Source organism: Cottoperca gobio, chromosome 4, assembly GCF_900634415.1.
Source record: "Cottoperca gobio chromosome 4, fCotGob3.1, whole genome shotgun sequence".
NCBI lineage: Eukaryota > Metazoa > Chordata > Actinopteri > Perciformes > Bovichtidae > Cottoperca > Cottoperca gobio.
In genome coordinates, this window is record NC_041358.1 from 23,589,895 (window position 1) to 23,617,566 (window position 27,672).

Consider the following 27,672-nt stretch of genomic DNA (forward strand, 5'->3'; position numbering starts at 1 on the left):
AGAGTACAAAAAACAGCAGCTCTCAATGATTTCCCTCCCCACCAAACTGTTAGCGCTCACACAGTTTATGTTGTTGTTTGTCCCTCACCTTGTGACTCTGCATATGTGCTTCAAAGTCACACAGTTGTCGAAAGCTTTAGCTATGAAGCAAATGTACACAGGGTTGAATTGAATCAACAGAAGAAGAAAATGTAGGCGAACAAATGTGTATTTTAGTAAGGGCAGTCAACCTAAGTTAAATACAATCAAACTTGAATGGAGACTAAGGGTGCAATAATTCCAACAAAATCAAAGGCATCATTTTCTGTCACACTGATAGAGCCGATGAACAAATGTAACATTAACCATGTGTGCTATAAAGCGTCTCTGTGAATGCAACATAATTACTGCGTAATTCAGTATAGAGTGAAATGATAATCACGGTAACACGGTTGAGTATCACCGGTGTGTCATGGGACTGATGTGCTGAAAGCTGGAGTTTCTGGAAGTGATGCTTGGGCACCATCTGCTGGAGATTTAAAAAAAAAAATAGAGGCAATAAGATGTGAAAAAACTAACACTAATCATCATCATATATATATATTTAAATAATATATATATTTAAATAATCTGTTCAACCTCCTTTTACACTGTTTTTGTTCCACTGCCTGACTTCTTTGTACGACAATACAGATTTGAGTAAGAGTTTTCTTTTTAATAATGCTGCATTAGTATACATTTGTAATTATTTTTACGCTAATAATAATGCAAGATTTTATGTATTTAGATAATAATTGTATTTTTGCTGCCCTTTTCTTACAGGGACTAGAGCAAGCATGCAATCCCTGACATGTTTGATTTGTTGTATTGCAAGCCTGACTCATCACAGCAAGTTTTAAAACTGGACCTAGGTAAAATGGCTGCCATATGGTTCCATCCCAGAAAGGCAAGTCATTAGAACACGTCAAAGTATATGCTGATTTAAAGACGTCAATGGAGAAAGTATTTTTGGGTCCCATGGCATCACATGACTGACACGTAAGTTGTAACTCCACGGTTTGGCCACTACGAAAATTAGCTTCAAAGCCTGTCGCACTTCCTGTGGGCGTGGCCACATCTTGATCGTCATATCATTACGTAAAGACGCACAGGCCTGACGCATGTAGTATAAAGCCCTGTTTTCTGACGTCAGCGGTCTCTTTCCTGCCTATGATCTGGTGAGGTGGGCAGCGTAAAATTTACTGTCTCGTTTCGCCACTAAGCGGATCCAAAAACATCCGTCAAAATGGTGAGTTGATCAAATTTCTCTGAGTGATTAATGAATTATTGTTCACACAAGGTGCCGTCCAACGTTAATATTAACATTCATATGGGCTTCTTTACGGATGATATGCGTATTTGCTTGTCAACTCTGTAGATTGTGCTTTGATCAAAATGGCAGCCACTCTGCCAGTCGGTACCGCTCGACCATAAGGAGCCGTTAAGACTCGGAAAAAAACTATTTCTGATTTGTTTTACCAGATTGTTTGCTTACGTTTAAGTAGTTTTGAGTGATAATGTGGCAACCGGCTCTTTTGTCTCGATCAAAATGGCTAAAATTAGGTGACGTTGCAGTGTTGCCTTGGCTAACTTTTACAGCGGTGGCTCTTTCCTCCGATGTTAGCTGATGTTCACCGTAAAATGTAGCAAATACCAATATAAATTAAAGTATCTAAAAATTGACATGTAATTGTGTTTAGAATATGCTGTATGTGGTGGTATTACCGCCCTGTTTTGACGTGGTAACGCGGTTTTGCCGGCATGTCGCACTATCCATTCGTGCCGGCTAGTCTAGCTATCAAGCTAATAGCATTTAGCACCGTATCAGTCTGTACACGTGGCCTATTCGTGTCGACAAAATGCCTGCTGCTTTGTTGAGTCTATTTTTACTAACTATTAGGCTGTTTTATACAGTCGGTCAGTTTTCCACCGGATATATTGATGAAAACAGACGAGGGGTTGTAAAAATAAGTCTGTTAAATGGGATAACTGTTATGTCATAGCTGTGATGAGGGTGGATAACGCCCTGGGTGGAGATGCAGAATTAACGGTGCGTCAGCAGCAATCTTAGATATGCTGTAAATGCTCGTTTGTCATGTATGCACTTTTTTGGGGGTTATTTCTCTTTTGGTAAACGCTCTAATGTGATTTTGTCTCTCAGGTGAACTTTACCATCGACCAGATCCGTGCCATCATGGACAAAAAGTCCAACATCCGTAACATGTCTGTGATTGCGCACGTTGACCATGGCAAGTCAACTCTGACAGACTCACTTGTGTCAAAGGCTGGCATCATTGCCTCCTCTCGTGCTGGAGAGACCCGTTTCACTGACACCCGCAAAGATGAACAGGAACGTTGCATCACCATTAAGTCGACGTAAGTTGTCTTTTCAACTTCTGCATTCCTGCTCTTTGATTTAAAAGTAGGCTTATCCTTCCTTGGCAGCCTGATTGTTGCAATCTGCAACTATTTGATACGTTTCACTTAATAAATATGGTGGTTTGTATGGAAAGATGTGCCTGAGTTTCCAGTCGACTACAAGACGTCTGTTAAGTTGTATGGCTTTTACTTCGTCACACATGGTTGTCATAGTTTATCTTTTTACAAGCCATTGTGTTCACTTCCAAAAATTAAAATCTTTACTCTGCTGTTCATTTCTGCGCAGTAACATGTATATAGACTCAACATATTACGTTTTACATATTTTTTTTCTTATATTAAATCAGGTAATAGAAGTGTAAATTGTGACATTTTGCAGCTGACTCAGCTAACCGGTTGCCCTTTCTTACAGCGCCATCTCCCTATACTATGAGCTGGCCGAAAGCGACTTGGCCTTCATTAAGCAGAGCAAGGATGGTTGTGGCTTCTTGATCAACCTGATTGACTCACCAGGACACGTTGACTTCTCATCTGAAGTGACTGCTGCTCTCCGTGTCACTGATGGAGCCCTGGTTGTTGTGGACTGCGTGTCTGGTAAGGACAGGGCTAATCAGTCCTCAGTAGTTTATGTGCAGGTGCCAACTGGATGCCCTTTTTCACGTCCATATTTTTTTAAGCCCACAAGCAAAACCCCTAAGGGGTCTAGCAGTGCAAATTACTTTTACAGTGCGGTAATTGTAATGTTTGCACATATAAAATGAAAACATGACTGATCAGATTAAATGATGTAAAAGTAGAGCTGTATGTATACTACAGGAAAACTAGAAGTGCTGATCTACGGAGTAAATCATTGGTGGTGTCCTTCATATTAGATCTACCATTGCTTCTGTAAAATTATGCACGACTTGCGTTTTCCTGAGATTAAATTGCCTCATTTTGTATCCCTGCCAGGTGTGTGTGTGCAGACTGAGACAGTGCTGCGTCAGGCCATTGCTGAGCGTATCAAGCCGGTCCTGATGATGAACAAGATGGACCGTGCCTTGTTGGAGTTGCAGCTGGAACCTGAAGACCTTTACCAGACTTTCCAGCGTATTGTTGAGTCCGTCAATGTCATCATCTCCACTTATGGAGAAGATGAAGGCGGACCTATGGGCAACCTCCAGGTGAGTGTCTGTCTGAACAGTTAACTTATTTGCATGACAATTTCCTCATTGTGTCTGGTTTGGTTTAGCTTGACTCTAGGGCAGTACATTTCAATTTCAATCTCTGAAAATGTTACTAATGTCCTGATGTGGGGATTTCAACTCGAAGATCGCACCAGTCAATGGAACCGTTGGCTTTGGCTCTGGACTCCATGGCTGGGCTTTCACCCTGAAGCAGTTTGCTGAGATGTATGCAGCCAAGTTTGCTGCCAAGGGCAACACCCAGATGACACCGGATGAGCACTGCAAGAAGGTGGAAGACATGATGAAGAAGCTGTGGGGTGATAGGTGAGTCTTGATTACCATAAGAAGTGTATGTGTTTGGGGACAGAGCTAGGTAGCAGAGGGGGACAGCACACAACTCCACCACTCAGAGGCACTGTAGCAGAATGGTTTAAATGCAGAGTCTAGTTTTCACTAACTGACAACACAATTTGATATGGTAAATATTTGTATTACTCTAGATACTTTGATGCATCCTCTGGAAAGTTCCTCAAGACTTGTATTGGAGCTGATGGCACCAAGTACCCCCGAACCTTTGTTGCTCTCATCCTTGACCCCATCTTCAAGGTAACGTGAATCTGCTTTTATTTAAATATAGCTGTTGTACAGTACTGTTAATGAACAAGCAGTGATGTTCACATAACTACATTTTGTAATTTAAGAATTCTGTGTAAACTTTGAGCAAAATAGATGTTACTGTGTGCCTGCAAGTGATGATTTGAAATATTCTTCACTTTGACCTGAGTAACCAGTGATGATAAACTTCACTCTGAGCAGGACACAAACATTGGTTTGCTTGAACATTCTTGGTGTAGTCATGTTAAATTGCACTCTACTAATTTTTAACTAACTTCCATTTTAGGTGTTCAATGCCATCATGACCTTCAACAAAGAAGAAACTGCCAAACTGATCGAGAAGCTGGATATCAAGTTGGATACTGAGGATAAGGATAAGGAGGGCAAGCCTCTTCTGAAGGCTGTGATGCGCCGCTGGCTGCCTGCCGGAGAAGCCCTTTTGCAAATGATCACCATCCACCTGCCTTCCCCCGTCACTGCCCAGAGGTACCGCTGTGAACTGCTCTATGAAGGACCTGGAGATGATGAGGCTGCCATGGGTATGAAGTTGATTATTTTTACTTGGCTCATGTACAGGAATAACATTTATACGAGTATTATAAGTATACATGCATAATTTAATCGTAAGCCACATGCTGTTTCGTTTGTAGTAGTTCTTGGACTTTGATTGTCGAACCAATTCATTTTTTTAACCAGGTATCAAGAACTGTGACTCCAAGGCTCCCTTGATGGTGTACATCTCAAAGATGGTCCCCACCAATGACAAAGGTCGCTTCTATGCCTTTGGTCGCGTGTTCTCTGGGTGTGTCTCAACTGGCTTGAAAGTGCGCATTATGGGACCAAACTTTGTCCCTGGCAAGAAGGAAGATCTCTACTTGAAGCCGATTCAGAGGTTAGTTTCAGGATCTTTTGATCAGTTACTTGATGTATTTATAAATGACAATATTTATCACTTCTGAATTCTAACCCTTGCACACATTGCTCTTCGGTAGGACCATTTTGATGATGGGTCGTTATGTTGAGCCCATTGAAGATGTGCCATGCGGTAACATCGTGGGTCTGGTGGGAGTGGACCAGTTCCTCGTCAAGACTGGAACAATCACCACCTTTGAGCATGCGCACAACATGAAAGTGATGAAGTTCAGTGTCAGCCCTGTGGTGAGAGTTGCTGTGGAGGTCAAAAACCCTGCTGACCTGCCCAAGCTGGTGGAGGGTTTGAAGCGTCTGTCCAAGTCTGATCCTATGGTGCAGTGCATCATTGAGGAGTCTGGAGAACACATCGTTGCTGGAGCTGGGGAGCTGCATCTGGAGATCTGTCTGAAGGATCTGGAAGAGGATCATGCATGTGTTCCACTCAAGGTAATTAAAAATGTAGATAATAGTGAAAGATGATATTATGCCTATAGGGGAACATTTCTGCATTAAAACTTACCGTTTTTGTTTTTAGAAATCCGATCCCGTGGTGTCCTACAGAGAGACGGTCAGTGTGGAATCAACTGTTGTGTGTCTGTCAAAGTCGCCCAACAAGCACAACCGTCTGTTCATGAAGGCTGCTCCCTTCGATGAAGGCCTGGCAGAGAACATTGAGAAAGGTGACGTTGGCCCACGCCAGGAGCTCAAGGCTCGTGCCCGCTTCCTCGCCGATAAGCACGATTGGGATGTCGGTGAGGCCAGAAAGATCTGGTGCTTCGGACCTGATGGAACTGGCCCCAACCTTTTGGTGGATGTTACCAAGGGAGTGCAGTACCTTAATGAGATCAAGGATAGCGTTGTGGCTGGCTTCCAGTGGGCAGTCAAGGAGGTAAGAGGGTCAAAGTAGGCAATCATTTATTGTACATTACACTCGGGTAAAAGTTAAGTTCAGATAGAATCTTGTATCAGGTTCCGTTACAGCAATTGTGTTATTCTCGATATGCTTTATCTATAATTGGTGTCTCAATGTTGTCTTTAGGGTGTCCTCTGTGAAGAGAACATGCGTGGCATTCGCTTCAACGTCCATGATGTCACCCTGCATACAGATGCTATTCATCGTGGTGGTGGTCAGATTATTCCCACAGCTCGCAGATGTTTGTATGCATGTGAGCTCACCGCTGAGCCCAGAATGATGGAGCCAGTCTACCTGGTGGAGATTCAGGTATGTGTCACTGGAGATGTTTCAAGTTACCCAATATATCTAGCTTTGGTAGGGCACCAATGGTGGTCTAGTGGTTAGGTTTCCAATTACTGAAAGGTTGGGAGTTCAATACCAGGGGCTGCCACCATTGTTCCCATGATCAAGGCGCTAAACCTGGAGTTGCTCCACGGGGACTGTCCTTGTAGTTAGTTCATTGCACGTTGCTCTGTATAAGAGTCTAATAAATGACATGTAATGTTAAGTTACAAAGGTTTTTACTCGTCACACATCGAGTATTAATCAGAATTGTTATCTGTAGTACTTGCCTGTCATTTCACAAATGTGAGTGTTTTCTGAATGACTCCTCCTGTCTTTGCAGTGTCCTGAGAGTGCAGTGGGTGGAATCTACGGCGTGTTAACCAAGAGGCGTGGTCATGTGTTTGAGGAAGTCTCTGTCTTGGGAACACCCATGCGTGTCACCAAGGCCTACTTGCCTGTCATGGAGTCGTTTGGTAAGTTGTCTTTTAACAAGGTCTGACCTTAGTGACCACAAGTTCGTGACAAATCTTGATTTTTGTCACCGGATTATTGACTTTATAAGCTCTTAGCCGAAATCATATGACCTGCTTTCTTGTTGCTTGCGGTGTCAATTTTCAGTTGGATTGTAGAAGTTAAGACGGTCATTCTTACATGGAACAGTCTCAAACATTAAATTCATAATGTTACTCTAACCAAAGATGCGTTTTTTCTTAGTGCAACAGGTACCTAGCTACCTAAATTTAAAGTAAAAAAAAAGGAGGCTGGTGGTTGAGAAAACAAAGTACTTTCATGGAGTAGAATAGATGTGAGAGACGTATAGCAGTCTGCTAATGTTTTTAAACTTTATAGAGTAGAACTTGTAGAAAGGTGAAATTAGGTCACTGCACTAGAGTTTTATAAAGTAATGGGCTAATTGTGGCCTGGTGTGTTTTATTATATTAAAGGGCCAATTATGCTTTGCATTAATATGTAATGTCCACATGGTTTTAGATTTAGCTACCATATATCATTGGTGTTTTTGTTTTAAAGAGAAATAAAACCCACTGACGTTCTTTAAATAATAAATGAATTTGTGTAGTAAAATCAGCATGTTAACAATATGTAGTCTGGGCGTCTGATGCTACAATTATAAACTGAGTGTCGGCTCCGTACAGAGTAGCAGCAGTCAGATTTCACTTGGCATGAGAGTAAGGAGAGTAGACCATCAAGTCTGACAAAATAATTGGTGGCAATTTAAGATTTAAACCCAATGCTAAAATAAATCGGAGAGAAAAGACACACAGCCATTAAAGATCAAAGGAAGCACTCTGCAGATATTGGGCGTCATTGACTAATATCGTTTCCAATCAGTAACTCCTGTGTTGACACGTTTATTATGCGGTGGGAAATCAAATGTTCACTCTCACATGTGACTGCTGCGCTCACACCTTGCAATCCTTTCAGCCATCATGTAATAAAGACTTAATATAGGGAAAATATTGAAGCATACTTTTCCCCTGGTAGACCACCACACCAACAAAAGTCTATTCTGACAGTGCCATTACCAATTCCATGTGCAATATTCACTTTTTTATAACTTTTGCAATTACACCATGTGCAATCATCACTCCTACACTTTATTTTTCGCCAATGACTTGACTTATATTACTTATGTTGCTGTTACAGTATTTTTATTCTATTTGATTGTTACTTGTCACTTTACTCGCTTTGTTGTAATAATGTAAATTTCACTGTCGTGGGACAAATAAAGAATTTGTGATTTGTTCTGTTTACATTCCCAGGTTTCACAGCTGACCTTCGTTCCCACACTGGTGGCCAGGCCTTCCCACAGTGTGTGTTCGACCATTGGCAGATCCTTCCAGGAGACCCAATGGATCCTTTATCCAGGCCTGGTATTGTTGTCACGGAAACACGTAAACGTAAGGGTCTCAAGGAAGGTATCCCGGCATTGGACAACTACCTGGACAAAATGTAAACGCCTTGACCTGAGTTGGCGCTTGCCTCATTCCTCCCTTCCAAACAACAAATTTAAGTCTACTTTGGGGGATTGGACTATACTATACAGAACACAGTGAGCACTAATGTTTGCCAAACGGATTGAAAATAATGAATAAACAACCAGAAAAAAAATTGTAAACATTAAATAAAATTAAAAAACAATGACAAAGGCTTTTTTAATTTATTATAAGGAAGCGAACACGGTTTCCAATATGCACTTTTCTGCCACTAAGGGTGTCTCAATCAAAACTATAAGACAGTTTAGTTTGGTGTTGTGAAGTAGCATGCCCCATTGCTGTCAGCTTCTCTCTGTAAGGATTCCTTCATAGTTCAGGAGGAACATTTCCCGCAGGAGTCTCGACTCTAAATCAAACGCACCAGGCGTCTGTCCCAGTCTCCTGAACCAGATCGCTCGGGTATACCTTGTACTCGAGGAGGAACTGATTTGAATTTGGTGTTTGAAGTCACTGTGACCTCACAAAACGTAACCAAACAATTCATATGCTATTATGACTTTCACACAAAGTCTTAATTGGATGAAATGATAACGTGATGACATTTTGGAAAGCTATGGATGTAAACTGCAACTGAATGGACCAAATGGAGTCTGTTATTAACTCTTGTGCCTCACTTTAAAAAGTTTCTGTTAGACAAATGTCTGCCTCACAACTGCCATAAATGTATATATGCTACTTTCAGAGTTAAATCCTTTAATGAACTTCAGTCCTGATCCTAACAAATGATTTGCTTTCAGGATCTTAACCCCCCCCCTAAATCCCATTTTTCTATGAAGATGACAATTAAAAAAAATTCTTTCTGTATATTTAATGCTATGGGGAACATTTTTTCCCCAGTCTGGAATATGTCAATGAAAAGCAACATTGATTTTGTTGCGTTCATTTTTTTTGTGCAATATTAAAGACCTATCTGGTAATTTATAGTCCGTGTAACATGTCCATTATGGCTTGTTTTTATTACTCCTTTGACCCTTCAAACCTTTTAACCTAATTACTTTACTTACTCAAGTTTAACCTTAATAGCTTACCTACTTTTATTTATGACTTAAAGCAAAAATTAATCCTACGTAGTGGAAAATGGCATGTATTTTTATTGCATGTACCTTATACAGCAAATGGCTCAATGGTGGAAAATAGTAAAAACAAATAATTTGAAGCCAGAGCTCTAGATTAAAAGCCTGATCTGTTATGCATGGTTTTATAATGTGTTGGATCAAAGATGGGTCAATGGGGACATTTTTGTCCTTAAGGATGCGTGTTTGTATTTTGAATACATGCTTTATTATAGACTTAATATAAGAGTTGAAGTTAAAATTCCAAATGACAAACTGAACCTTACTAAAAATGTATGTGCATTAACAAAAACAAAGTTATTGAAAAATTAAGATCTGTTCTTGGTGAGGCTCGAGGGTCAAAACACGGAGTTTTCCGTGTTTCTCGGACGCTGTCTGGCTGCGGCTAACATTAGCTTGGTTTGTTCCTCATAACTTAGGAGCCAGACATTCAAGGACTTCACTTTGGCTAAAAATGACCAAGATCTTCAAAGTGTATTGAAAAAATGGCTGAACACTTGATGCATTATTTTTTAATTTATGGCAGACGACCTCAACGCTGATGCACAAAGGGAATATGTCACCATTACAAAGTGACCAAATGAAACAGGAATAACATTTGTCATAATGTTAACTAGGTCTAGTTTAAGACATTAATGCAGAAATAATGGTTGCTACAATTAGTTACTTTTGTTTATAAACTTTATTATATAGTAAACTAGCCAAATATTGGGTAACAATTCAGTAAGTTACACATTTATTAATGCAGCCATGTCTTTATGTCCTTGCATTATTTAAAGAAGAATTTTTTTATAACTGAACATTAAATTTAGTTTTCACTGCGCCACACCCTGGCCAATTTAAGGTTTTTCAGTTAGATTTAATTTTTCAAAGAATGCAGCTTTCTTAAATTAAAAGTTCTTTCCTTAAGCCCATTAATTATCTGTGTTAAAGGTGGGTGCAGTTAATGTTTTAGGGTCTGGAAGACAACTGAAGTTTGCTTGGTCTTCAATGCAAAAACTACAGCTGTATGAAGGCAAATCAAATTTTTTCCACGACCAAACATTTAAATAATTGTGTTTTATGCCTACAGAGGATTGAGCACTGTCAATTCTGATTTTTATTTTATGCTTTACAACAGAGGTCCCCAACCTTTTTGCCCCATGGACCGGTTTCATGCAACACAATCTTTTTATGCACCTGCGGGGCGGGGCATAACAAAACAAAGTGCAAAACATAATTTACATTTAATACAGGGTGCTTGGTCTCCATGCGGCAAAGCGATTTTGAAGGTTTCAGGGCTTCGTTGGATAGCCGGTCGCCACATGAGAGAGCGGGTTTTGGAGTGTGAGTCACCTGACAAGATGAATCCGTAATAAGGACTCTTTGTATTTTCAGTGCAGCTTTCTTTTTGTCTTCCGTCTCATTGGATCTTCCCCAATTCAAACAGTTTTATTCTCTCTGCGACCCGGTGGTTGGGAACCTCCGCTTTACAATGAATGTGTCGCACCCTGTTTTCATGATATGCTCTTCACACCTATGGTTTGTGGTGTAATCTACTCTTAATTTGTATTTACTCTTTAAATGTCTTATCATTACAAGAATATCAAATTACAATGCTCAGCAAACATAAAAATGGAGATAATCTTCGGTTGCAGCCACACCTTAACAGACCTACAGAACCAACACGATGATGACCGTCGAGTAAATCCTCCGAATCAAACCTCCATTGTTGTCAATGTTCAGCAATAAACTATCTTACTTTTCTGGAGTTGTGATGGTTACCAGATAATGTGTAACGGTAAGTTTTTTGTTTTGTTTTTTTGGGCACCAAAGAACAGAAAGATACCCTGCGTTAGTACTCGACCTCCGCAACAGTCTGAGATACTCTGAGTCTCCATTAAACAGCAGGTGTTCTGTGCCATGTTGAGTTGTAGTTTTATCAATTGATGTTATTTCATAATATATTCTGTTTTTAGTTTGAGTAATTTACAGAATACACAGAATTGAATATATAATAGATAGTGTAATAAACAGGAGTATGAACACAGTAGGAGCAGTATTAACAATGAATGAAAATGCTAAGATATAAACAGTATGAATAGTGTTGTATTGTAAACAGTGCAGGTAGTATACAATGTATAACTCAGTGTAATTACAAGTGATGCTAATTAGACATGCTATTTTATAAAGATAACTACCCTCCATTACATCTTAATGGGAAAATTGTTATTTTTACTCTACATATACAGAATAAGATTGTTTACATTTTAAACATGAGCTTAAAATATGATGCTTTGTTATAAATTGCCTAACAATATATACACATACAGATGAAACAAGTATAGTTATTTGAATGACAGAACATTAATGACAACTTTTTAAACAATTATTACATTTCAGTTCATTTTATGTTTAAATAAATAATAAATAAATCATGGTTCCAGCTTCTCAAATGTGGGGATTTAATGCTTTTCCTTTTAAGTATTGTAATTGGTAGTTTGGACTATTTGTTAGAAAAAAACAAGTCTGAGCTGAGAGGTTTGGTTATCATTATCCAACTGATTATTAACTTCACGATTATTTATATATATATATATATGATATATATATATATATATATATATATATGACATATATATATGACATATATATATATATGTCATATATATATATATATATATGACATATATATATATATATATGACATATATATATATGATATTTATATATATATATGATATATATATATATGACATATATATATATATATATATATATATGACATATATATATATATATATATATGTCATATATATATATATATGACATATATATATATATATGTCATATATATATGTCATATAAATATATATCATATATATATATATATATATATATATATATGACATATATATATATATATAGCTTCACCTCAATCAACTACAACAGTAAAATCAGGCTTTGACATTAATGCACGAGTAACAATATATGATAACAGTAACAGGGGACATTTCTACTTTGAATACATTTTCCTACATATACTTACATACTTAATTTAGGATATACTTTACTAAAGTAAAATTTTCAATGCAAAACTTTTCAAATAAAATAATCCTTTATATATACCACAATAGGGATATTTGCAGTGTTGCACATTAGACAGTGCACAGGCTGTGATATTGTACATACTATAGATTTTGCACATGAATTAATTGTAACAGAGTATGTTTACTGCGTGGTATTAGCATAAAGCATCGTTGGTATTAGTACCTTTACCTAAGTAAAGGATCTGAATACTTCCTGGACTCCTGCTTGTTTAGGCCGAGTTAAGGGAATATCCAGCCGACCAATCACAACGCTCCCTGCCGACTGACCAATCAGATGGCAGGCAGGGTTCTCTTCCTGTTTGGCCGAGGGAATCATTATCGGGTGAGTTAGAAGACGTTTATCTAAAAAAAGTAGAAATAATTCAATAAAACTAGCAGTGTCCGGGATGACTAAACATTATTGTAAGCACGAAAACATATTTTGCAGTATTTTATATTTTGAAGAAGTGGACAGTTTGGGTTACCTTTTTGTCGGGATATTATCCGTTGTATGTATGTATGTGTGTGTATGTATGTGTGTGTGTGAGTGTGTGTGTGTGTGTGTGTACGTGTGTTTGAACAGTTAGCCGCATTGACGAACTGCTAGCAGTCAGGTTAGCTTAAGAAACGGCATCCCTGCGAGGAAAGATAATGCTGAAATGTATTGTTGCTTGCAATTGTTTTACAGCTTCTCCCACGTTATTGTGCACAGACTTATAACCCTGACGGATAAAGACCCATTTTCACTATTACATAGTCCATTATACGGAGATCATGGGAGGGATCAAACAAGAGCAGAGTGATGCATCACATCAGTCCAAACCTTCACATTCAGCAGATCAACCACAAGAGGAGGTGAGTATTGCTACATCTGCTGAGGATTAACAACAAGCTTTTTAAATTACTTGAATTTCACCTCTGTAGTTGGAGGAATAAGGCTGTCAAGTTTTGCAACCAACTATTTGATTGGCCAATTTGTTTAAGGAGTTAAACCATCCTGCAATGTATCCTACTTTTTATAAAGGTTATAATGTTACAGGGATGACACGTATACTTTTTTTTTTATATGGTTATACATGTATGCTCTTATGACAATGTCCTGTTGACAGAATAGTAGAAAAATAAAATAACAAGGACAGACGGTGTCCGTATATAAAACAGAAGATTGAACGTAAACATAAGAAATACCTCTGACTTTAATGCAATACAATTTAACATCACTACTCACCACAGCCTCCTAAATAAGCATAAAGTACAAATAACACCTCTGTGAACAAACACCTAACAGAATAACGAGGTGGGGTTTATTACAGGACTGTTGAACCACAGTGTATACAGTAGAGTTGGAACAGTTAGTGGATCAACATAACATTAATGGGAAGCTATTTAATTGAGTTATAGTTTGAGTCATTCATTAATCAAATATGGCCAAATAATTCTGGTTGCAGCTTCTCAAATGTCAGTATTTGCTGCTCCTCTTCTATAATGTTAAGATTATCTTGTTATCTGTGGGTCGATTAGTATAGAAAGTAATCGGCATATTGATTGATAAGACATTAATGAAGTGTGAGTAACCCTGTAGTTATGGTAGTTGTCTACTGAGCAAGGAGGTGTGGCACAGATGAGTGAGCAGCCCTCATAGGAGTTGTTCCCCCTCTCTGCAGCCAAAGAAGAGAGGCTGGCCAAAGGGAAAGAAAAGAAAGAAGGTGCTACCAAATGGTCCCAAGGCCCCAGTAACAGGATATGTCCGCTTCCTGAATGAACGCCGGGAACATATGCGGGCCAGGTACCCTGATTTACCTTTCCCAGAAATCACCAAGAGACTTGGAGCAGAGTGGACACGATTAGCCCTGAATGACAAACAGGTAGTAATTCAAGTTTTGCATGTTGCATGTATTGTTTAACAAAGTGCATTCAGTACAACTCATTACTGTGAGCACTGTGTATTTAATAATGCGTTATTACCTGTGCCAGTTGGGTTGGTATCCATAATTGCACACATAAATCACCGTCAAGAATTGTAGGTTTTATTGCTGTATTTGAGTTTTGCTACAAGGAACATCATTCTCGTTTAGTATCATAAAGATGTTGCAGACATCAAATTCAGTTTGATTTTATGTTTTCAAAGATTATTCTGCTTGATGGTTGTGAAATGTGCATGCTGGGAAAAACTAGAGCGATTCCCAACATTATCTGTGTAATGACAGCGCTACCTGGACGAGGCGGAACGGGAGAAGATGCAGTATGCTCTGGAACTGAAGGAATATCAGCTGACTGAGGCCTATCAGATCACCAGCGCCAAGATACAAGACAAGAGGATCAAGAAAGGTGACAACTGAGCTCCACTTACGTCATACTATATGTGATGTACACAAGAGCACAAGGGCAAGATGCTGTGTATTTGTTGTTGCATTACTCTGTGAGCTGTAATGTGCACATACACTTTTCTCTTTCAGAAGACACTCCTTCTGTCATCATCAGTACTCGTTCAGAGTCATCTATATCAAAGGTACATGACATCCATATCTTGTCATTTTCACGCGCATTACAAACCACTAAATTGTCCTTTTGCTGATGATATTCTTTTAGGCTTCTGACCTCACAAGCAGATTCGATATTCCTATCTTCACCGAGGAGTTCCTCGATCAGAACAAAGGTAACGGAGAGAAACTGAAAACAGGAAATGATCATTCTGATATATCCCAAAGCCATTTAACTAAAGCTAAGACAAATTGAGCGATTCATTTGTTAGCTAATGTGATGTCTTGACAAATCTCCTGACACTGCAAAGTATCATGTAAAACATCATCTTATATTCCCATCAAATCCCGTTTGATCTCTCTCTCTTCGCGGTTTCAGCTCGAGAGGCTGAGCTGCGACGGCTTCGTAAGGCCAACATTGAGTTTGAAGAGCAGAATGCGGTTCTTCAGCGGCACATTAAGGACATGTACAATGCTAAAGAGCGCCTGGAGGCTGAACTGGGGCTGGACGAGAAGCGTACGCAGGCTCTGCACCAACACTTGCTGGCCATTAAACACACTTTGGTCAACAGTCTGTCATCAGTCCCCCTGCCAGGTCAGCAGTCACTTGGCTATTTTTAGCCCGAGGAGAAATGCAAGAATGAAGACCGATGGATATTAGATAAATCTCCTGCTATTATATTACACTTTCATGTCACGTTAGTCCCATAGTATAAATGCATTGATAATGTTAGCAATGTTAAATGACCAGTGAAGTCAATATTCATTAATCCTCCTCAGGACACATATCCATATCAGTGCTTACGTTTCATGACATATCACCTTGAGAGGATGTGTGGATTTCATTCTTTTGTGACTTTTCTGAACAGATACAGGCGAGACGGCGTCTCATGGTAACTTGGACTCATACCTGAGTCGTCTCAGTGGAGTGCTGGAGGGAAATCCTCACAAGCATCGCGCTCTGCTCACCCAGCTTTGCGACGTCCTCTCTCATCTGGACAGGTAACCAATATCTCCCACGTTAACCTGCTTCTTCTTCCAATAAATCCGCTATCCTTCACCTTGCCTATTATAGGATTGGCTATAAAGTAATTCCCCCCCCCCCCATCAAAGCATAAGGTCAAACCAGACATGTATAATTATTTATGCTAAGCTACGTTGGAATGATTCATCATCTTTAGGAGTAGTTGCTCAAATATTCGGCTTCACACAAGAACATTTTCATATTCTTATCCTAAACAAGTTGGATTCACTAAACTCTCTTAACGGCACAAACTTGTTGTAATTTGTTCATTTCAGCCTTTTCATGAGATGTAAGAGATGTGATCATTAGCACAATCAACGGCCCTAAAATATCAGTTAGCCGTGTCAGTGTAGTAGTAGCATTAGAGGACCCAATAGTACAGCTGCCATCGACGTGTCATCAGTGCAGTGCTGCACTTTGATAGACCTAAAGAGAGAATGGTTTAAAACATGAGGTTAGATGCTAATGAGAGGTGTTGAAGGGGACACGACCACCTCTCTAGAATTAATGATAATCTTTCTTGCATGCCATTTAGGAATAAATCTGTGCATGTGACCGCTTCCTGAATGAGGACCATTGCCTAAGCATTATGCATTCTTTGCTGTAAACCGTACACACTAATAAGTTGCAACCTTGTAAGATTGTTTTTTTCTTCATTGGTCAAATTGGTATTAAGTGGTGTGAGAAGTATCAACACAATATTTATGCAGCCAGCTCAGTAAACTTTGCTGACTGCCTGACATCCATTATTATCCACGTTCATAACTTGGCTCGAAACCCATATTTGATATTTATGCCTGAATGTTTTCTATGTTTCTAACGGCATGCTTTGATTCATTGTCAGTGAGAAGTTGTGAGGAGACTCCAGCTGGAGCCCCTTTCATTCCTGCATCAGAGGGATACGTTACTGGCTCGGTGGTTTTAGGTCAAATCAGTGCCATTCAACAGAGCACGTGAATGTCTCAAGGATGGTAAAGGAAAGGGTACAAACACTCCAAAACACCACACACACACACACACACACACACACAGTCCATGTCTACATGCCTCTTCTTTATCAATTTGTGTATGCACATGCGTTTTTTTGTAAATGTAAATCTGTGTGGCAGTGTTGAGGGCTTTTACAGTTTACAAATGTTATTAAATGTAATTAAATATATCTTCTGAACTGCTTTAATTAAGTCCAATTGGATTGACCCTAACTCTATTGTGTAATATCAGCAGTTACCTACAGGCCCTTTGCCTGTCCAATAAGACGAGCCTAATTATTAGTTTACAATAAATGCCATTTGGCATATGTTGGGTGGGGAATGTGTACGTAGAGTTATTTAGAATGCATGAAAAACTATATAAAAAAACAAACTGGAAAGGGTGAAAATGTCAATGTTTGGGTTTACATAGATAATGGCGGGTTGGTAAATGGACAAGCAATTTCACATGTTGTCTGAATATTATATATTTGTGAAGTATATTTGTATTTTCTGAAATGTTCATTAAACTATACTGCAAATGTTTCCAACAAAAGGTGAGTCTGCAATTTTGATTTTTAAATTGATTATTAAAATTTCTCAATCTCAAGTTAAATTCAAATCACAAAACTGCTTGTTTTCCCCCTTTTCCAAATATGCATGGCTGAATACCACTACACTAGAGGTACCGGGCAAAATACTGTATGTCTTGGTGATTTTGGTCAACTTGACCCCAAAGGAGAGTCTGTAAAGATGCAGTGGATGTTGTGTTCCAGCAGGGGGAGCTGTTGGCCCACACTGGGGGTTAAAGTCTTGAATCCTGGACCAGCAGATCAGCCTGGTTGTTGGTTGTTTTAAACTGGAAGTATGCAGGTCCTGTGGTTATTATGCAACATAGTTAAACATGACTAATTTTGCCAATGGGATACTCGGTCAAACCAAGGCACAAAGATTAACAGTTTATAACAAATTATCTATTTTGCTTCTCCTGTTTTCTGTAAAGTTTGGCAACAACATTTCATCTGCTTCTAGTCGCTTAACTAAATAACCTCAGTTGCATCATTCATGTGCTTCATCATTACCTCTTCCAAAATGTTTTAAAACATCATTTCCAGGTGATATTCTGCCGGAGAGGCAAAGTATAAAGCACTCGTTGGACTATAACAGACACTGACATGAAAGTTTTAACTAAATCACTGCTAAGTATTTATTACCCAGTGGCTCTTCATCAACAACATTACATTAAATTAAAAGTAGGGCTTGGTAATTAGCACAATGTTCTTCACCGACTGCCTCCATGTTGATATTTACTGAGGATTCCCTCAGAGATTTTTGAGAAATCTTTTTTCTGAAATAAAAAAGATGGAGAGGCTAATAATCAGATGTTTCAGCATCCTCCTCTCCCCCCCCCCCCCCACCCCACCCTCCCCCATTCACACACATCACCACCGCTCTGACGTCACTGCCAGGAGCTGTCCACGCAACGGCGGTGCTGAAGCTGAACAAGATGGCTGTGTGTTGGGCAGCGGACAGCTGAGAGAGAAGAGGGGGGGGGGGGCGAGAAAAGTCTTAAAATTAGACAGACAACGCCATAAAAGAAGACATAAGCAAAGGACGACGCTGGCGTTGATTCTCGAATCAAGAGTTTTTATTTTTGTCCGCTGAAGACGCCTGCCAGGCCCCGTCTCTTCTCCATCTCCAGCCCAGCGCTTCATTCCCAGCCTATATATTGCACAGATTAGCTCAATTACGGAAGCTAGTGAAGAAGCTGGACCCTGCACTAAAGGCACATATAAGAAATGTCATTGCTGTGTGTTGGAGGTAAGAGAACAACTAACAATGTCTTGGCACGACTTGCTGTGCATTTCCTCGACCTGCTGGTGTGAGCAGTTTAAATACTCCAAGTCTTATCTTTACTGCTTTTGGGGATTAACCTTTGAGGATTACGATCAATTCATCAATGTTTTTGGATTATCCATTAGGCACAGGAATGTTTTTCAAATTTGCCACGCTACTAAATGACAGTTTTAGTTGTTTATTTTGTTGCAATTCACATTATTACGGCTAATACTTCACATCACCTTTGGAGATATTGCACATTTCGAATCTATGTTCTTTATTTGACTAATATTTCACTCCTACTGTCTATGATGACAACCTGGGCTCATTTTACACAACCTGCCATCGCTACAACCGAATCGATTTATGGAGTAGGTGTACGCTTTCTAGCAGCCGCTGTCAAACATAGTAAAACAAAATGTAACCCACTCTCAGTTTCCTCCGGTGCAACAGAAGCGTGGGGTGTTTTTTGTTTCATGTATACAAAAAACTAAAATATAGAAAAGGTTTTGATTGAAGATCTTTTACAGTGCAGACGTTTCATCTCAGTTTCCATGCGTAATTGCGCGGACCAAAAAAAAGGCGTGTTCATTAGCCTACTGGGTTTATTTACAGTAGGCTAATTCTTTAAGCCACGTGATTGGCTGCAGAAATATTTAATTATATTCCTCCTATTGATTGAGGTTTTAAAATGACAACCGCTACCTGTTCACGGTGTCCACATTGGTTTTGAACTGTATAACCAGGAAGCGACTTATCATATTGCACCGTATTAAGACTGTTGGTCAAACATCTTCCTTCAGTCATTGATGGGCAATTTGTAATTTTGTTTTGTAACTCTATGATGTTTTCTGTGATGTATTTCTCCAGTGTAACACATAGAAAGTGGACCCAGAAGAGTTTTACATCCAAGGGCTTAATGAAGGGCTTAGGGAATCGGTGATAAACCCTTACATGTCATCCAGTCACTGTAATAATTGAGCATTTACATGCAGAGCATATATGGCAGCTCCAAATAGGAAGTATCTCTTCTCATTAACCTAGCCTTAGCTGTCAGTGCAAGAAGAACTGGATAGATATTATCTTAAAGATAAAGTTTCATAAGGAATACAAATGATTAAATGTTTTTTTTACACTTTCTCTTACCAAGGATAATGAATTCATGTTGTCGCAGCATTCCTTCAACACATGGCAGGCTTATGAAGAGACGGTAATGTGATGCAGAGGAAAAACATTATCCGGCTTTCACCAAATCTGCAGCTCTCTTAAATCATCAGTTTCCTTCTCTGAGACTTTTGATAAACACCGTGGCTGACTTATCGGTGAAGAGTGAGGGGAAAGCTTCTTCAGGTTCATGGAGAGGTTGGAGCGACTTGTGCGAAGTGTGTATGAAGAGGCTGCTATGTTGTTGGCACCGGTGCTGGAGCTGATTGCACAGATGTCAGGATTAAGATCCAGGCCTGTTGGTGGTCCCTTTATGTCCTGAAGCTTTGTTGGCATAGCAACCCCGATGGTATTTTAGTTCTCCGTTGGCATTTTGTCATTAGGTTCTACACACTGTTACAGGCCTGCAGCCAGGTTTATATTGATATACTGTGAGAAGAAGGAATAAATAAAGAGGGTGATGACCATGGCGGTTTACCTTGAGCTGCACGGTAACACGAGTTGCCCTGATAAACAGCAGCAGTGATGTGTGTGTGTGTGTGTGTGTGTGTGTGCTCTACTTTCATGTCTCATGGTGTTATGTGTACTCTTTGGATTGATAACCTGTGCCACAGAAGCTGAATAAGCGTATTCCGATCTGGCAACCATCCTCTTACTGCCACCCTCAGTAGCGACATGCCAATTCATGCATTATAACTTTATAACAGAGTGAGCCATGAGAGACATCCTCATTAGTGTCACCTTCTCTCATTATGGCATTATCCAAACATCTATTTAAGACTATTTACATATGTATGCAGCTCATTAGGGACGTTTTTTTTTTACAAAGAATTCAGAAAGTCCAACGTTAGAAATGAATATAATTTAGCAACAAACCGTCCTTGGCTAGATCTGTGCCTCATTACCATTTCAATCATACTGCTGCTGTTACTGTAATAATGACTAGGGTTACTGGGGAGTCTGGAAATAGTTTGGAGCAAAGATCAATTGTGTTAAAATGGAAATATACACATATATACTGCAGCATTCACATTCTGTGGTTAATGACTCCTAAGCTACACATACTGTTTATATACTCTATATATTCTCGGAAATGGCAGATCGCTTAAAGTCTGCAATGCACGGGAGAAGCTGACGGCAATAGTGGTGAAAACAGCAACTTCCATGATCCGTCATCCCACTTCCACACTTCACCAAACTCTTTTGTTATTGTTTTGATTGAGAGACCCGCAGTGGCAGAATATTACGTACGTTTATTAGTCTGAGCGAGAGGAGTATTCAGTCATCAGTGACTGCTTTAATCACCGTTATTGGTATGTTCCCCCTAAGTGTACTACAGGTGTGAGACTGCATTGTATGTGTATGTGACACAGGGACATGCTGTAATGACCTCTCAGTGTTTGAAACAGCTCCTGGAAAGCCTTTGATTGGAAAACCTCAGATAATAAAAAGGTCCTTTTGGTCGTCTGGACCGGGGCATGAGTGAATGTATTTGTCCCATTATCCCCAGAAAAGAAAGAGCCAATGAGAATCTGTAATTGCCGTGGATGGGACTCAACATTTTCTGTTGATGGATTGCAGAAAAATATGTAGCACTTTTATTTTCAGCTACTCCTTTTTACTCATTCCCCTGTGCTATAACTGCAGAAATGGTGGTTTAGTCTTAAGCCTGTGAGCTGTAAACCCCCCCTACCCTACACACACACACACACACACACACACACACCCCTTTCCGGCACCCCCCGCCCCTGTCACACTGAAGTGGTTATTTTTAGTCTTGGGGATGCAGCTCGCTCTGCCCGCATCCGGCTGCACAGAGAGATTAATGGAGCACAAGAGAAAGAGATAGAAAGGGAGCACACGTGCATACTCACCACATGGCTTGTAGGAGTGAGTGATTGAGTGAGAGGGAGGGAAAGGACCGATGACTGGTCGGTGGTGAGGAGAGGACAGTGCATGAGTCGGAGGGAGAGGTGCGTCCGTCATTAACTGTCTAATTAAAACAAATAAATAACTCATTTGAACGCCTCTTTGTCAAATGACCTATATTCAGAGCTTCCTTGGAAAAGAACCTTCCTTACCACATACGTGTGAATGCCTTGTCAGCAACTTAAATATCAGAATGTGGATTTTACTTTGAAGTTGGCTACCTATCACATGCTCCACCATACCGCTTCCCGCCACCTGCCTCATGAATATCAGACCGATATCTAAGTGATAAGCATTATCCCGAGGGTTAGCCGCTATTTTTAGAAGCCAATTTGTCCACAATAATTACCGTGCTCATTCTGCTGCCACTGACTAAGACAATGACTCAATGAATGGATGTTTGTCAGCATCATTTTGTGACCCTAATGTTTAGTCTTTACTTGATTGAATAAAAAGGGCGTGCTCATTAATTTAGTTCTTTCTGGTCTTGCTGTTGAGGTCCGATGTGATTCATTATGTTTATTCCCTGAAATGTAACATCAGTGAAAAGAGACAATCAGCAGGGATTTAAAAAAACAACTAAAACAGCTCTGAATATTAATACCTCACTGCTCAACATGGGGATGCTGGGCATCGACAGGGTGCCGGATTGAATAAATAATGAGCAGGCTGTTGACGTCACTGTGGTTTTAAAAGTCAGTCTGGTTCAGAGGTCCCTGCGTGGAGGAGCTGGCAGTGGCATCTGAGCAGAGCATCGTCTGTTGTGTTAAACAAAAAGCAGCACCCCCCCCGTTGTCAACCATGCAGGAATACATACACGTACATCATTCAGAGAGGACGAGGCATGTGGCCACTCTCCTCCCTGGCATCACTTGCACAAACTGTCCTTCTGGCCCTGTGACTCAGAGGTCCTGACGTCTCCTGCTGAACAGATTAAGTCTCTCATATTGAGATCGTGGCATTCTGACCAAAGAGGATAGAGGAGTCCCAGGCTGAGATGAGCAGACCCCCCCCCCCCCTTTAATACTCCTGTCATTTACCAGCCCACCAAACTTTCACGCACACGAGCTACATGCAGAGGCCTGAGTAAAGTCACATCACGCTGTAAGCATGAGCCCGAGAGAAGCCTTTGAGAATTCACTGATGTTACATTGTTGCGATGTCATGTCATCTCACTTTTTCCACTCTTTGTCTCATTTCTTCTTCTTCTTCTCATTTTATTTGCAGTGAAGAAAGGCAAGCTCGATGGACCCCAAGGTGAGTTGTGACCTGTGGATATCATTCATTTGTTACGTCTTTTAACTGAATGAAATTGTTGTATACAAACACTCACAGTGGCCTGACCAATGGTATTTGTATTTTATTTTCTACAGAGAAATTTAACACATACGTGACCCTGAAGGTGCAGAATGTTAAGAGCACAACCATCGCTGTGCGTGGCAGTCAGCCATGCTGGGAGCAGGACTTCATGTTGTGAGTGCTTCTTTCCTTCTTTTAGTCCGTCTTCTTCTGCAAATCTGCCTGTGCAATGTTGCTTAATTGGTAGATAGGCATTGCTGTACAATCTCGACTCTATTTCTGACTACTTTCCCTGCTCTTCACACCTACTTGTCTTCGTCCTCTCTCAGTGCAAGGAGCCTTCTCTCTTCACAGGTTGGCACAACGTTGCTTCCTACTGCATTATGTCTCATTGAAGTAACGCAGGTGGCCGGGAAAAGCTCACAGACAAACAACTGCACACATACAGGCAGACTATTCTAGTTTAAGTGACACAAAAAGAAGGCCTTAGATTAATTAAAGGAGGGGTCAGTTAAGCTGTGAGCTTTGACTTACACATGAAAGTCTGTTAACAGGTCTTGGGGAGTACTACTGCATATATGAAACAGATGGTATAAAGAGCTTTTGTGAGTTCTGTGAGTTTGGATACATTGCCTCACGTGATGTCACTCGAGTTAGTGTCAGTTGGAGCTAAAAAATGCAAGTTTGAAAGAAAGAAAGAAGTTGACTTAGTACCAGATCTCTCTAGCCCGCTCCTCATCTCTGCTCGAGGCTAGCTACGAGCACAACGCCCCTAAATCCCCTACTGAACTGACGCCGATCGAGTTGTGTCCATATTGTAGGAACCAGTTTGGAACAGGGAATAAGAAAGACGATCTCTCTGGTTCGGCTGCATTGTTTTTAATCATGTTTCTAAACTGTCCACTGTGCGCGTGATGTTAAAGAAGAGCAATACTGAATCTTTGGAGTGTTAAGTGTTAAGCTCTCTGCTTGTTTTCCCCCTTAGCTCTGGCTTTGCTGACGCAGCAACGATTTAGCTTGAACATCTTCCTCTTAAAGAGTGAAGCTATCAATACATTGGCTTTCATGCAATAAATGAAAGTATTGAAGTTTGACATAGTCAATATAGGTTTGCAGATGCATTCCATATTATTATATAAATATATAGGTTATTTAATAAGGAATGAATACTTCCAGTTCGCATGAATAGATATGTCACCTCAGGGGTTCACTTCAGCACACAGATGTTGTGCAACACAGAACAGCAGGGTCGGCTCTGACATTTATGCTTCCTAAAAGGAGTTATCTTTGCCCTCTTCCTCTTGCGTCTCTCTTCCTTTGATGAGTGAGGGGGTGACATAACACCTGCTCCAGCCCAGTTCACACACCCAGTACGTAGTTTCTCTCAGCTTCATTACAACTCATAACTCCAGAAAGTTGACTGAATAGGAAAGAAACACCAAAATACTGCTTTTATGTTTCTTCTTCTACTTCTTTTTAGGTCGCTCACTTTCTCCTTCACCTTTTTTCCCTTCTGTGAATCAGCACACCATTCAGCCATTTGCCAGAAAAATGTGTTTTCATATCAAAGCTGTGGTTATTATTAGGTCTTCACTTAAGACAGCCAGTGGGCTTGGGAAGAGGCGCTGCTTGACAATGAGAGATGCTTAGTGATCTGATCATCTGCCAGTCAGATTTTTAATCACTTTACAAATCCTGTCTTTTCCAGACCTCAGCTATATTTGCTGTATATGAGTGTTGCTTGATGGAAACATGAGGCAGAGTTCACTGTTGTTTGTCATACAGAAATATAGATCGTCTGCTCTTTTCCTATCTGTGCGCTCTCTTCTATCTTCCAGCAGCTTGGTTGACAATCACCTACTCTTTCCATCTTTATGCTGAATGACTCATTTACCTCAGCAGATTGAATCATAGTGCATCTCCATCACCACATTTAAGTGCAGCAAAGACTGTATTTCAGTTGAAAGCCCTCTGTGCAGTGAGGTGTCTGTATGCAACCCCGTCTCCGCTCAGCTTTTTATAACATTATGCATTATTTTAATCTCTTCCCTCTGCTTTTTCCTAACTCGTTTCTCTTTCTTTCTTAATCTGTTTCTTCCTCTACCTGCCGAGCAGCGAAATAAACCGCCTGGATCTGGGCCTGACGGTGGAGATGTGGAATAAAGGGCTGATCTGGGACACCATGGTGGGCACCTTATGGATCCCCCTGAGCAACATACGGCAGTCCAATGAGGTACACACTCTCTGTCCCGATCCCAGCATTAGGTTTTACTAGTTACGCTTACTGTACATGTGCAACAATCCTCCAGTCTGAGAGATGAATGAATGAAATTACTAAATGGGTTATGAAAACGTGTAATGTTTCATTTTACTTTAATGTAAAGCCATTATGTGAGAATTTTTTTATTATATTTAAATATATTTACTGTTTACTATCAGCCCCATATTATATCTTGGGTTTATTATTAGACCCAACCTCCACCAAGGAGGTTATTTTTCTGTCTGTCAGCAGGATTACAGAAAAACTAGTGGCCCGATTTTCATGTAACTTGGTGGAAGGGTGAAGCACGGGCGAAGGAAGAACCCATAAAAGTTGGAGCGTATCCGAATCACCAGGCGTATCTAGAATTATGTTTCACTTTCATTAACATTAGGACATCGGGCATTGTGTGCCGCAATCATGTGGTGTCTGAATAATCGGGAAAAACTAGTTCATGAGAGGAATAATCCTGTTAATGACTCCTCAAGTTAGAAACAACGATTCGGCAACGGCTATCAAAGTATTGCTCCATCACTCTGAGCATTAACACATGGTGTAGTGTCCATGTTGGTCCAGTTCCCACTTGTTAAAACATATGAACACATTGAAGTCGGTGTACAAAGTGGTCAGCATTGTTTAGCAGAAAGTAAACTAGTGCTCCAGGTTGTTTTTCTTTTAATGATTCAGTATTTGTTGTGTTTTCCAAATGCATACTGCTTTCATTATTAATGCCGTCCTGCTGCATTATATAACACATGCATAACATATGCCTCTGTGAAATATACCGGCGTAATCAATAAGAAAACAAACAATTGATTCTTGTCAGATTTCTGCCAGGAACTGCAGCTGAATATTTGTTCTGACTGGATGTCATTTGTTGACCATTGTAGGCTCCTGTCTTTTCAATTTAAAGAGATAGATCAACATTTTGGGGGAAATGAGTGTTGACTACAGGCTCAGATATGAAGCAACAGCCAGGATGTGATTATCTCAGGACAAACAGCAGACAACAGAGCAGCTGATAGTCTGGCAAGCTCAAAAGATCAAGAATACGTCTACCAGCAACTCTAAAGCTCACGCACAGAAATGTAAAAATAACACGTTTGTGGTTTTAGGGAGGTTATGTGCTGTAATTATTTCTCGGATAACAGCGGCCATGCAAAGTGACTTCCATGAGTCTTGTCGCCACTGTGAGGCCATTTAGATATTTGCACTGATCCGATTGAATTACCATTTTGTATTCCATATTTATCGTGCGGTCAGTATAGTTGCATTCATTTTTCTTCATCTATCTTCTCCAGGAGGGTCCAGGCCAGTGGCTGACCCTGGACTCCAATGCGATCATGGCTGAGAATGAGATCTGTGGAACCAAAGACCCGACCTTTCACAGGCTGCTGCTCGACACCCGCTTTGAACTGCCACTAGGTGTGACCTTTCAGCACAGTTGCATTTATCCTACTTTACCTTTTTAGTTTTATTCTGATATGTTTCTATAAAATTTGAAAAACAGGAAGATACCATTTCATGCTAGTATTAGCACTGTTACTACAAACGACATCCAGTGCTATTACTTATTACTATGTAATACTGTGGTCATGAAAGAAATGAATGTGTGTTCTGTGCTCCAGACATTCCTGAGGAAGAGGCCAGATACTGGGCCAAGAAACTTGAACAACTAAATGCCATGAGAGATCAAGATGTGAGAACTCAATTATTTTCTCTGCACCATATGTCATCTATATTTCCTCATCTATTAATTCATTCCTTAGTACAGCATTTTATTTCATAATCCCTTTCCTACTCAGTTTCCTTTGCCCCAGAAGAAGTGTTGCATCTTATGTTCTAATATGTTGTTGTTGTTGTTTTTCCTCTTAGTATGCCTATCAAGAAGAACAGGAGCGACCTCTCCATGCACCAACCACACAGTGCTGTGAGTGTCACAGTCCACCTCCTCCTCTCTCCCCCGCTGTGTCCTTTTTATACGTCCTCTATTTCTTCTCCTCGCCCCCTCTGCTCCACGTACTGAGAAGAGGCCAAGCCGGGAGGTAGAAATGAGGCTGAGAGATGGAAAGGAGGGAGGGGAGGAAAGCTGATGTGACGAATCATGCATGCAAGCCTGCCTGAGTAGAATGACTTATAGGTGCTAGATGCCTGATGAATGTGAACTGACACACAATGGGTTGTCAGACACACGACACCCTGCCTGACTGCCTGTCGGTCTAG

The 27,672-nt window shown here is 40.2% G+C and overlaps 3 protein-coding genes and 1 non-coding gene across 17 annotated transcripts in view; all 4 read left to right on the forward strand.

Moving 5' to 3' along the window:
* Window positions 1-1,130: 1,130 nt before the first annotated feature.
* LOC115006795 (elongation factor 2-like) lies at window positions 1,131-8,498 on the forward strand. Its single transcript, XM_029429301.1, has 13 exons — window positions 1,131-1,267; window positions 2,180-2,394; window positions 2,810-2,991; window positions 3,349-3,560; window positions 3,709-3,887; window positions 4,064-4,169; window positions 4,465-4,717; window positions 4,875-5,070; window positions 5,171-5,537; window positions 5,626-5,979; window positions 6,130-6,312; window positions 6,671-6,803; window positions 8,112-8,498. Exons 1-13 carry the CDS (start codon window positions 1,265-1,267, stop codon window positions 8,303-8,305), a joined length of 2,577 nt encoding a protein of 858 aa, XP_029285161.1. The 5' UTR covers window positions 1,131-1,264; the 3' UTR covers window positions 8,306-8,498.
* Window positions 4,309-4,377, forward strand: LOC115007653 (small nucleolar RNA SNORD37). The gene has a single exon (XR_003832215.1). It is a non-coding gene; the product is annotated as a small nucleolar RNA SNORD37 (small nucleolar RNA).
* Window positions 8,499-12,721: 4,223 nt separating the features above from the next.
* hmg20b (high mobility group 20B) lies at window positions 12,722-17,514 on the forward strand. 5 transcript variants are annotated; one of them, XM_029428936.1, is made up of 9 exons: window positions 12,722-12,829; window positions 13,199-13,341; window positions 14,151-14,351; window positions 14,694-14,814; window positions 14,943-14,995; window positions 15,076-15,142; window positions 15,346-15,561; window positions 15,836-15,968; window positions 16,835-17,514. In XM_029428936.1, the coding sequence occupies exons 2-9, from the start codon at window positions 13,261-13,263 to the stop codon at window positions 16,845-16,847; spliced, it is 885 nt and encodes a 294-aa protein (XP_029284796.1). In that variant the 5' UTR covers window positions 12,722-12,829; window positions 13,199-13,260; the 3' UTR covers window positions 16,848-17,514. The 5 variants fall into 5 exon arrangements, with proteins under 5 accessions (XP_029284796.1, XP_029284800.1, XP_029284797.1 ...); XM_029428937.1 differs by having other exon boundaries at window positions 12,751-12,829; window positions 13,175-13,341; XM_029428938.1 differs by having other exon boundaries at window positions 12,814-12,909.
* Window positions 17,515-18,483: 969 nt separating this feature from the next.
* unc13a (unc-13 homolog A (C. elegans)) overlaps window positions 18,484-27,672 on the forward strand; it is a 43,741-nt gene continuing 34,552 nt past the window's right edge. For all 10 annotated transcript variants that reach the window (XM_029429212.1, XM_029429215.1, XM_029429213.1 and 7 more), the window contains exons 1-7: window positions 18,484-18,779; window positions 23,118-23,147; window positions 23,264-23,363; window positions 25,305-25,422; window positions 26,751-26,874; window positions 27,078-27,148; window positions 27,325-27,379. In XM_029429212.1, the coding sequence (XP_029285072.1) occupies window positions 18,758-18,779; window positions 23,118-23,147; window positions 23,264-23,363; window positions 25,305-25,422; window positions 26,751-26,874; window positions 27,078-27,148; window positions 27,325-27,379 (520 nt within the window). In that variant the 5' untranslated portion in view covers window positions 18,484-18,757. The remainder of the gene's footprint in view (window positions 18,780-23,117; window positions 23,148-23,263; window positions 23,364-25,304; window positions 25,423-26,750; window positions 26,875-27,077; window positions 27,149-27,324; window positions 27,380-27,672) is intronic.

Excerpts from the sequence above, each read along its gene's own strand:
- LOC115006795 (XM_029429301.1), top strand. Across the intron at positions 3,561-3,708 it reads GACCTATGGGCAACCTCCAG|ATCGCACCAGTCAATGGAAC; the intron begins GTGAGTGTCTGT and ends TTCAACTCGAAG. Across the intron at positions 4,718-4,874 it reads AGATGATGAGGCTGCCATGG|GTATCAAGAACTGTGACTCC; the intron begins GTATGAAGTTGA and ends TTTTTTAACCAG.
- hmg20b (XM_029428936.1), top strand. The coding sequence starts at position 13,261 with ATGGGAGGGATCAAACAAGAGCAGAGTGATGCATCACATCAGTCCAAA. Across the intron at positions 14,352-14,693 it reads TAGCCCTGAATGACAAACAG|CGCTACCTGGACGAGGCGGA; the intron begins GTAGTAATTCAA and ends GTGTAATGACAG. Across the intron at positions 14,996-15,075 it reads CAGAGTCATCTATATCAAAG|GCTTCTGACCTCACAAGCAG; the intron begins GTACATGACATC and ends ATATTCTTTTAG.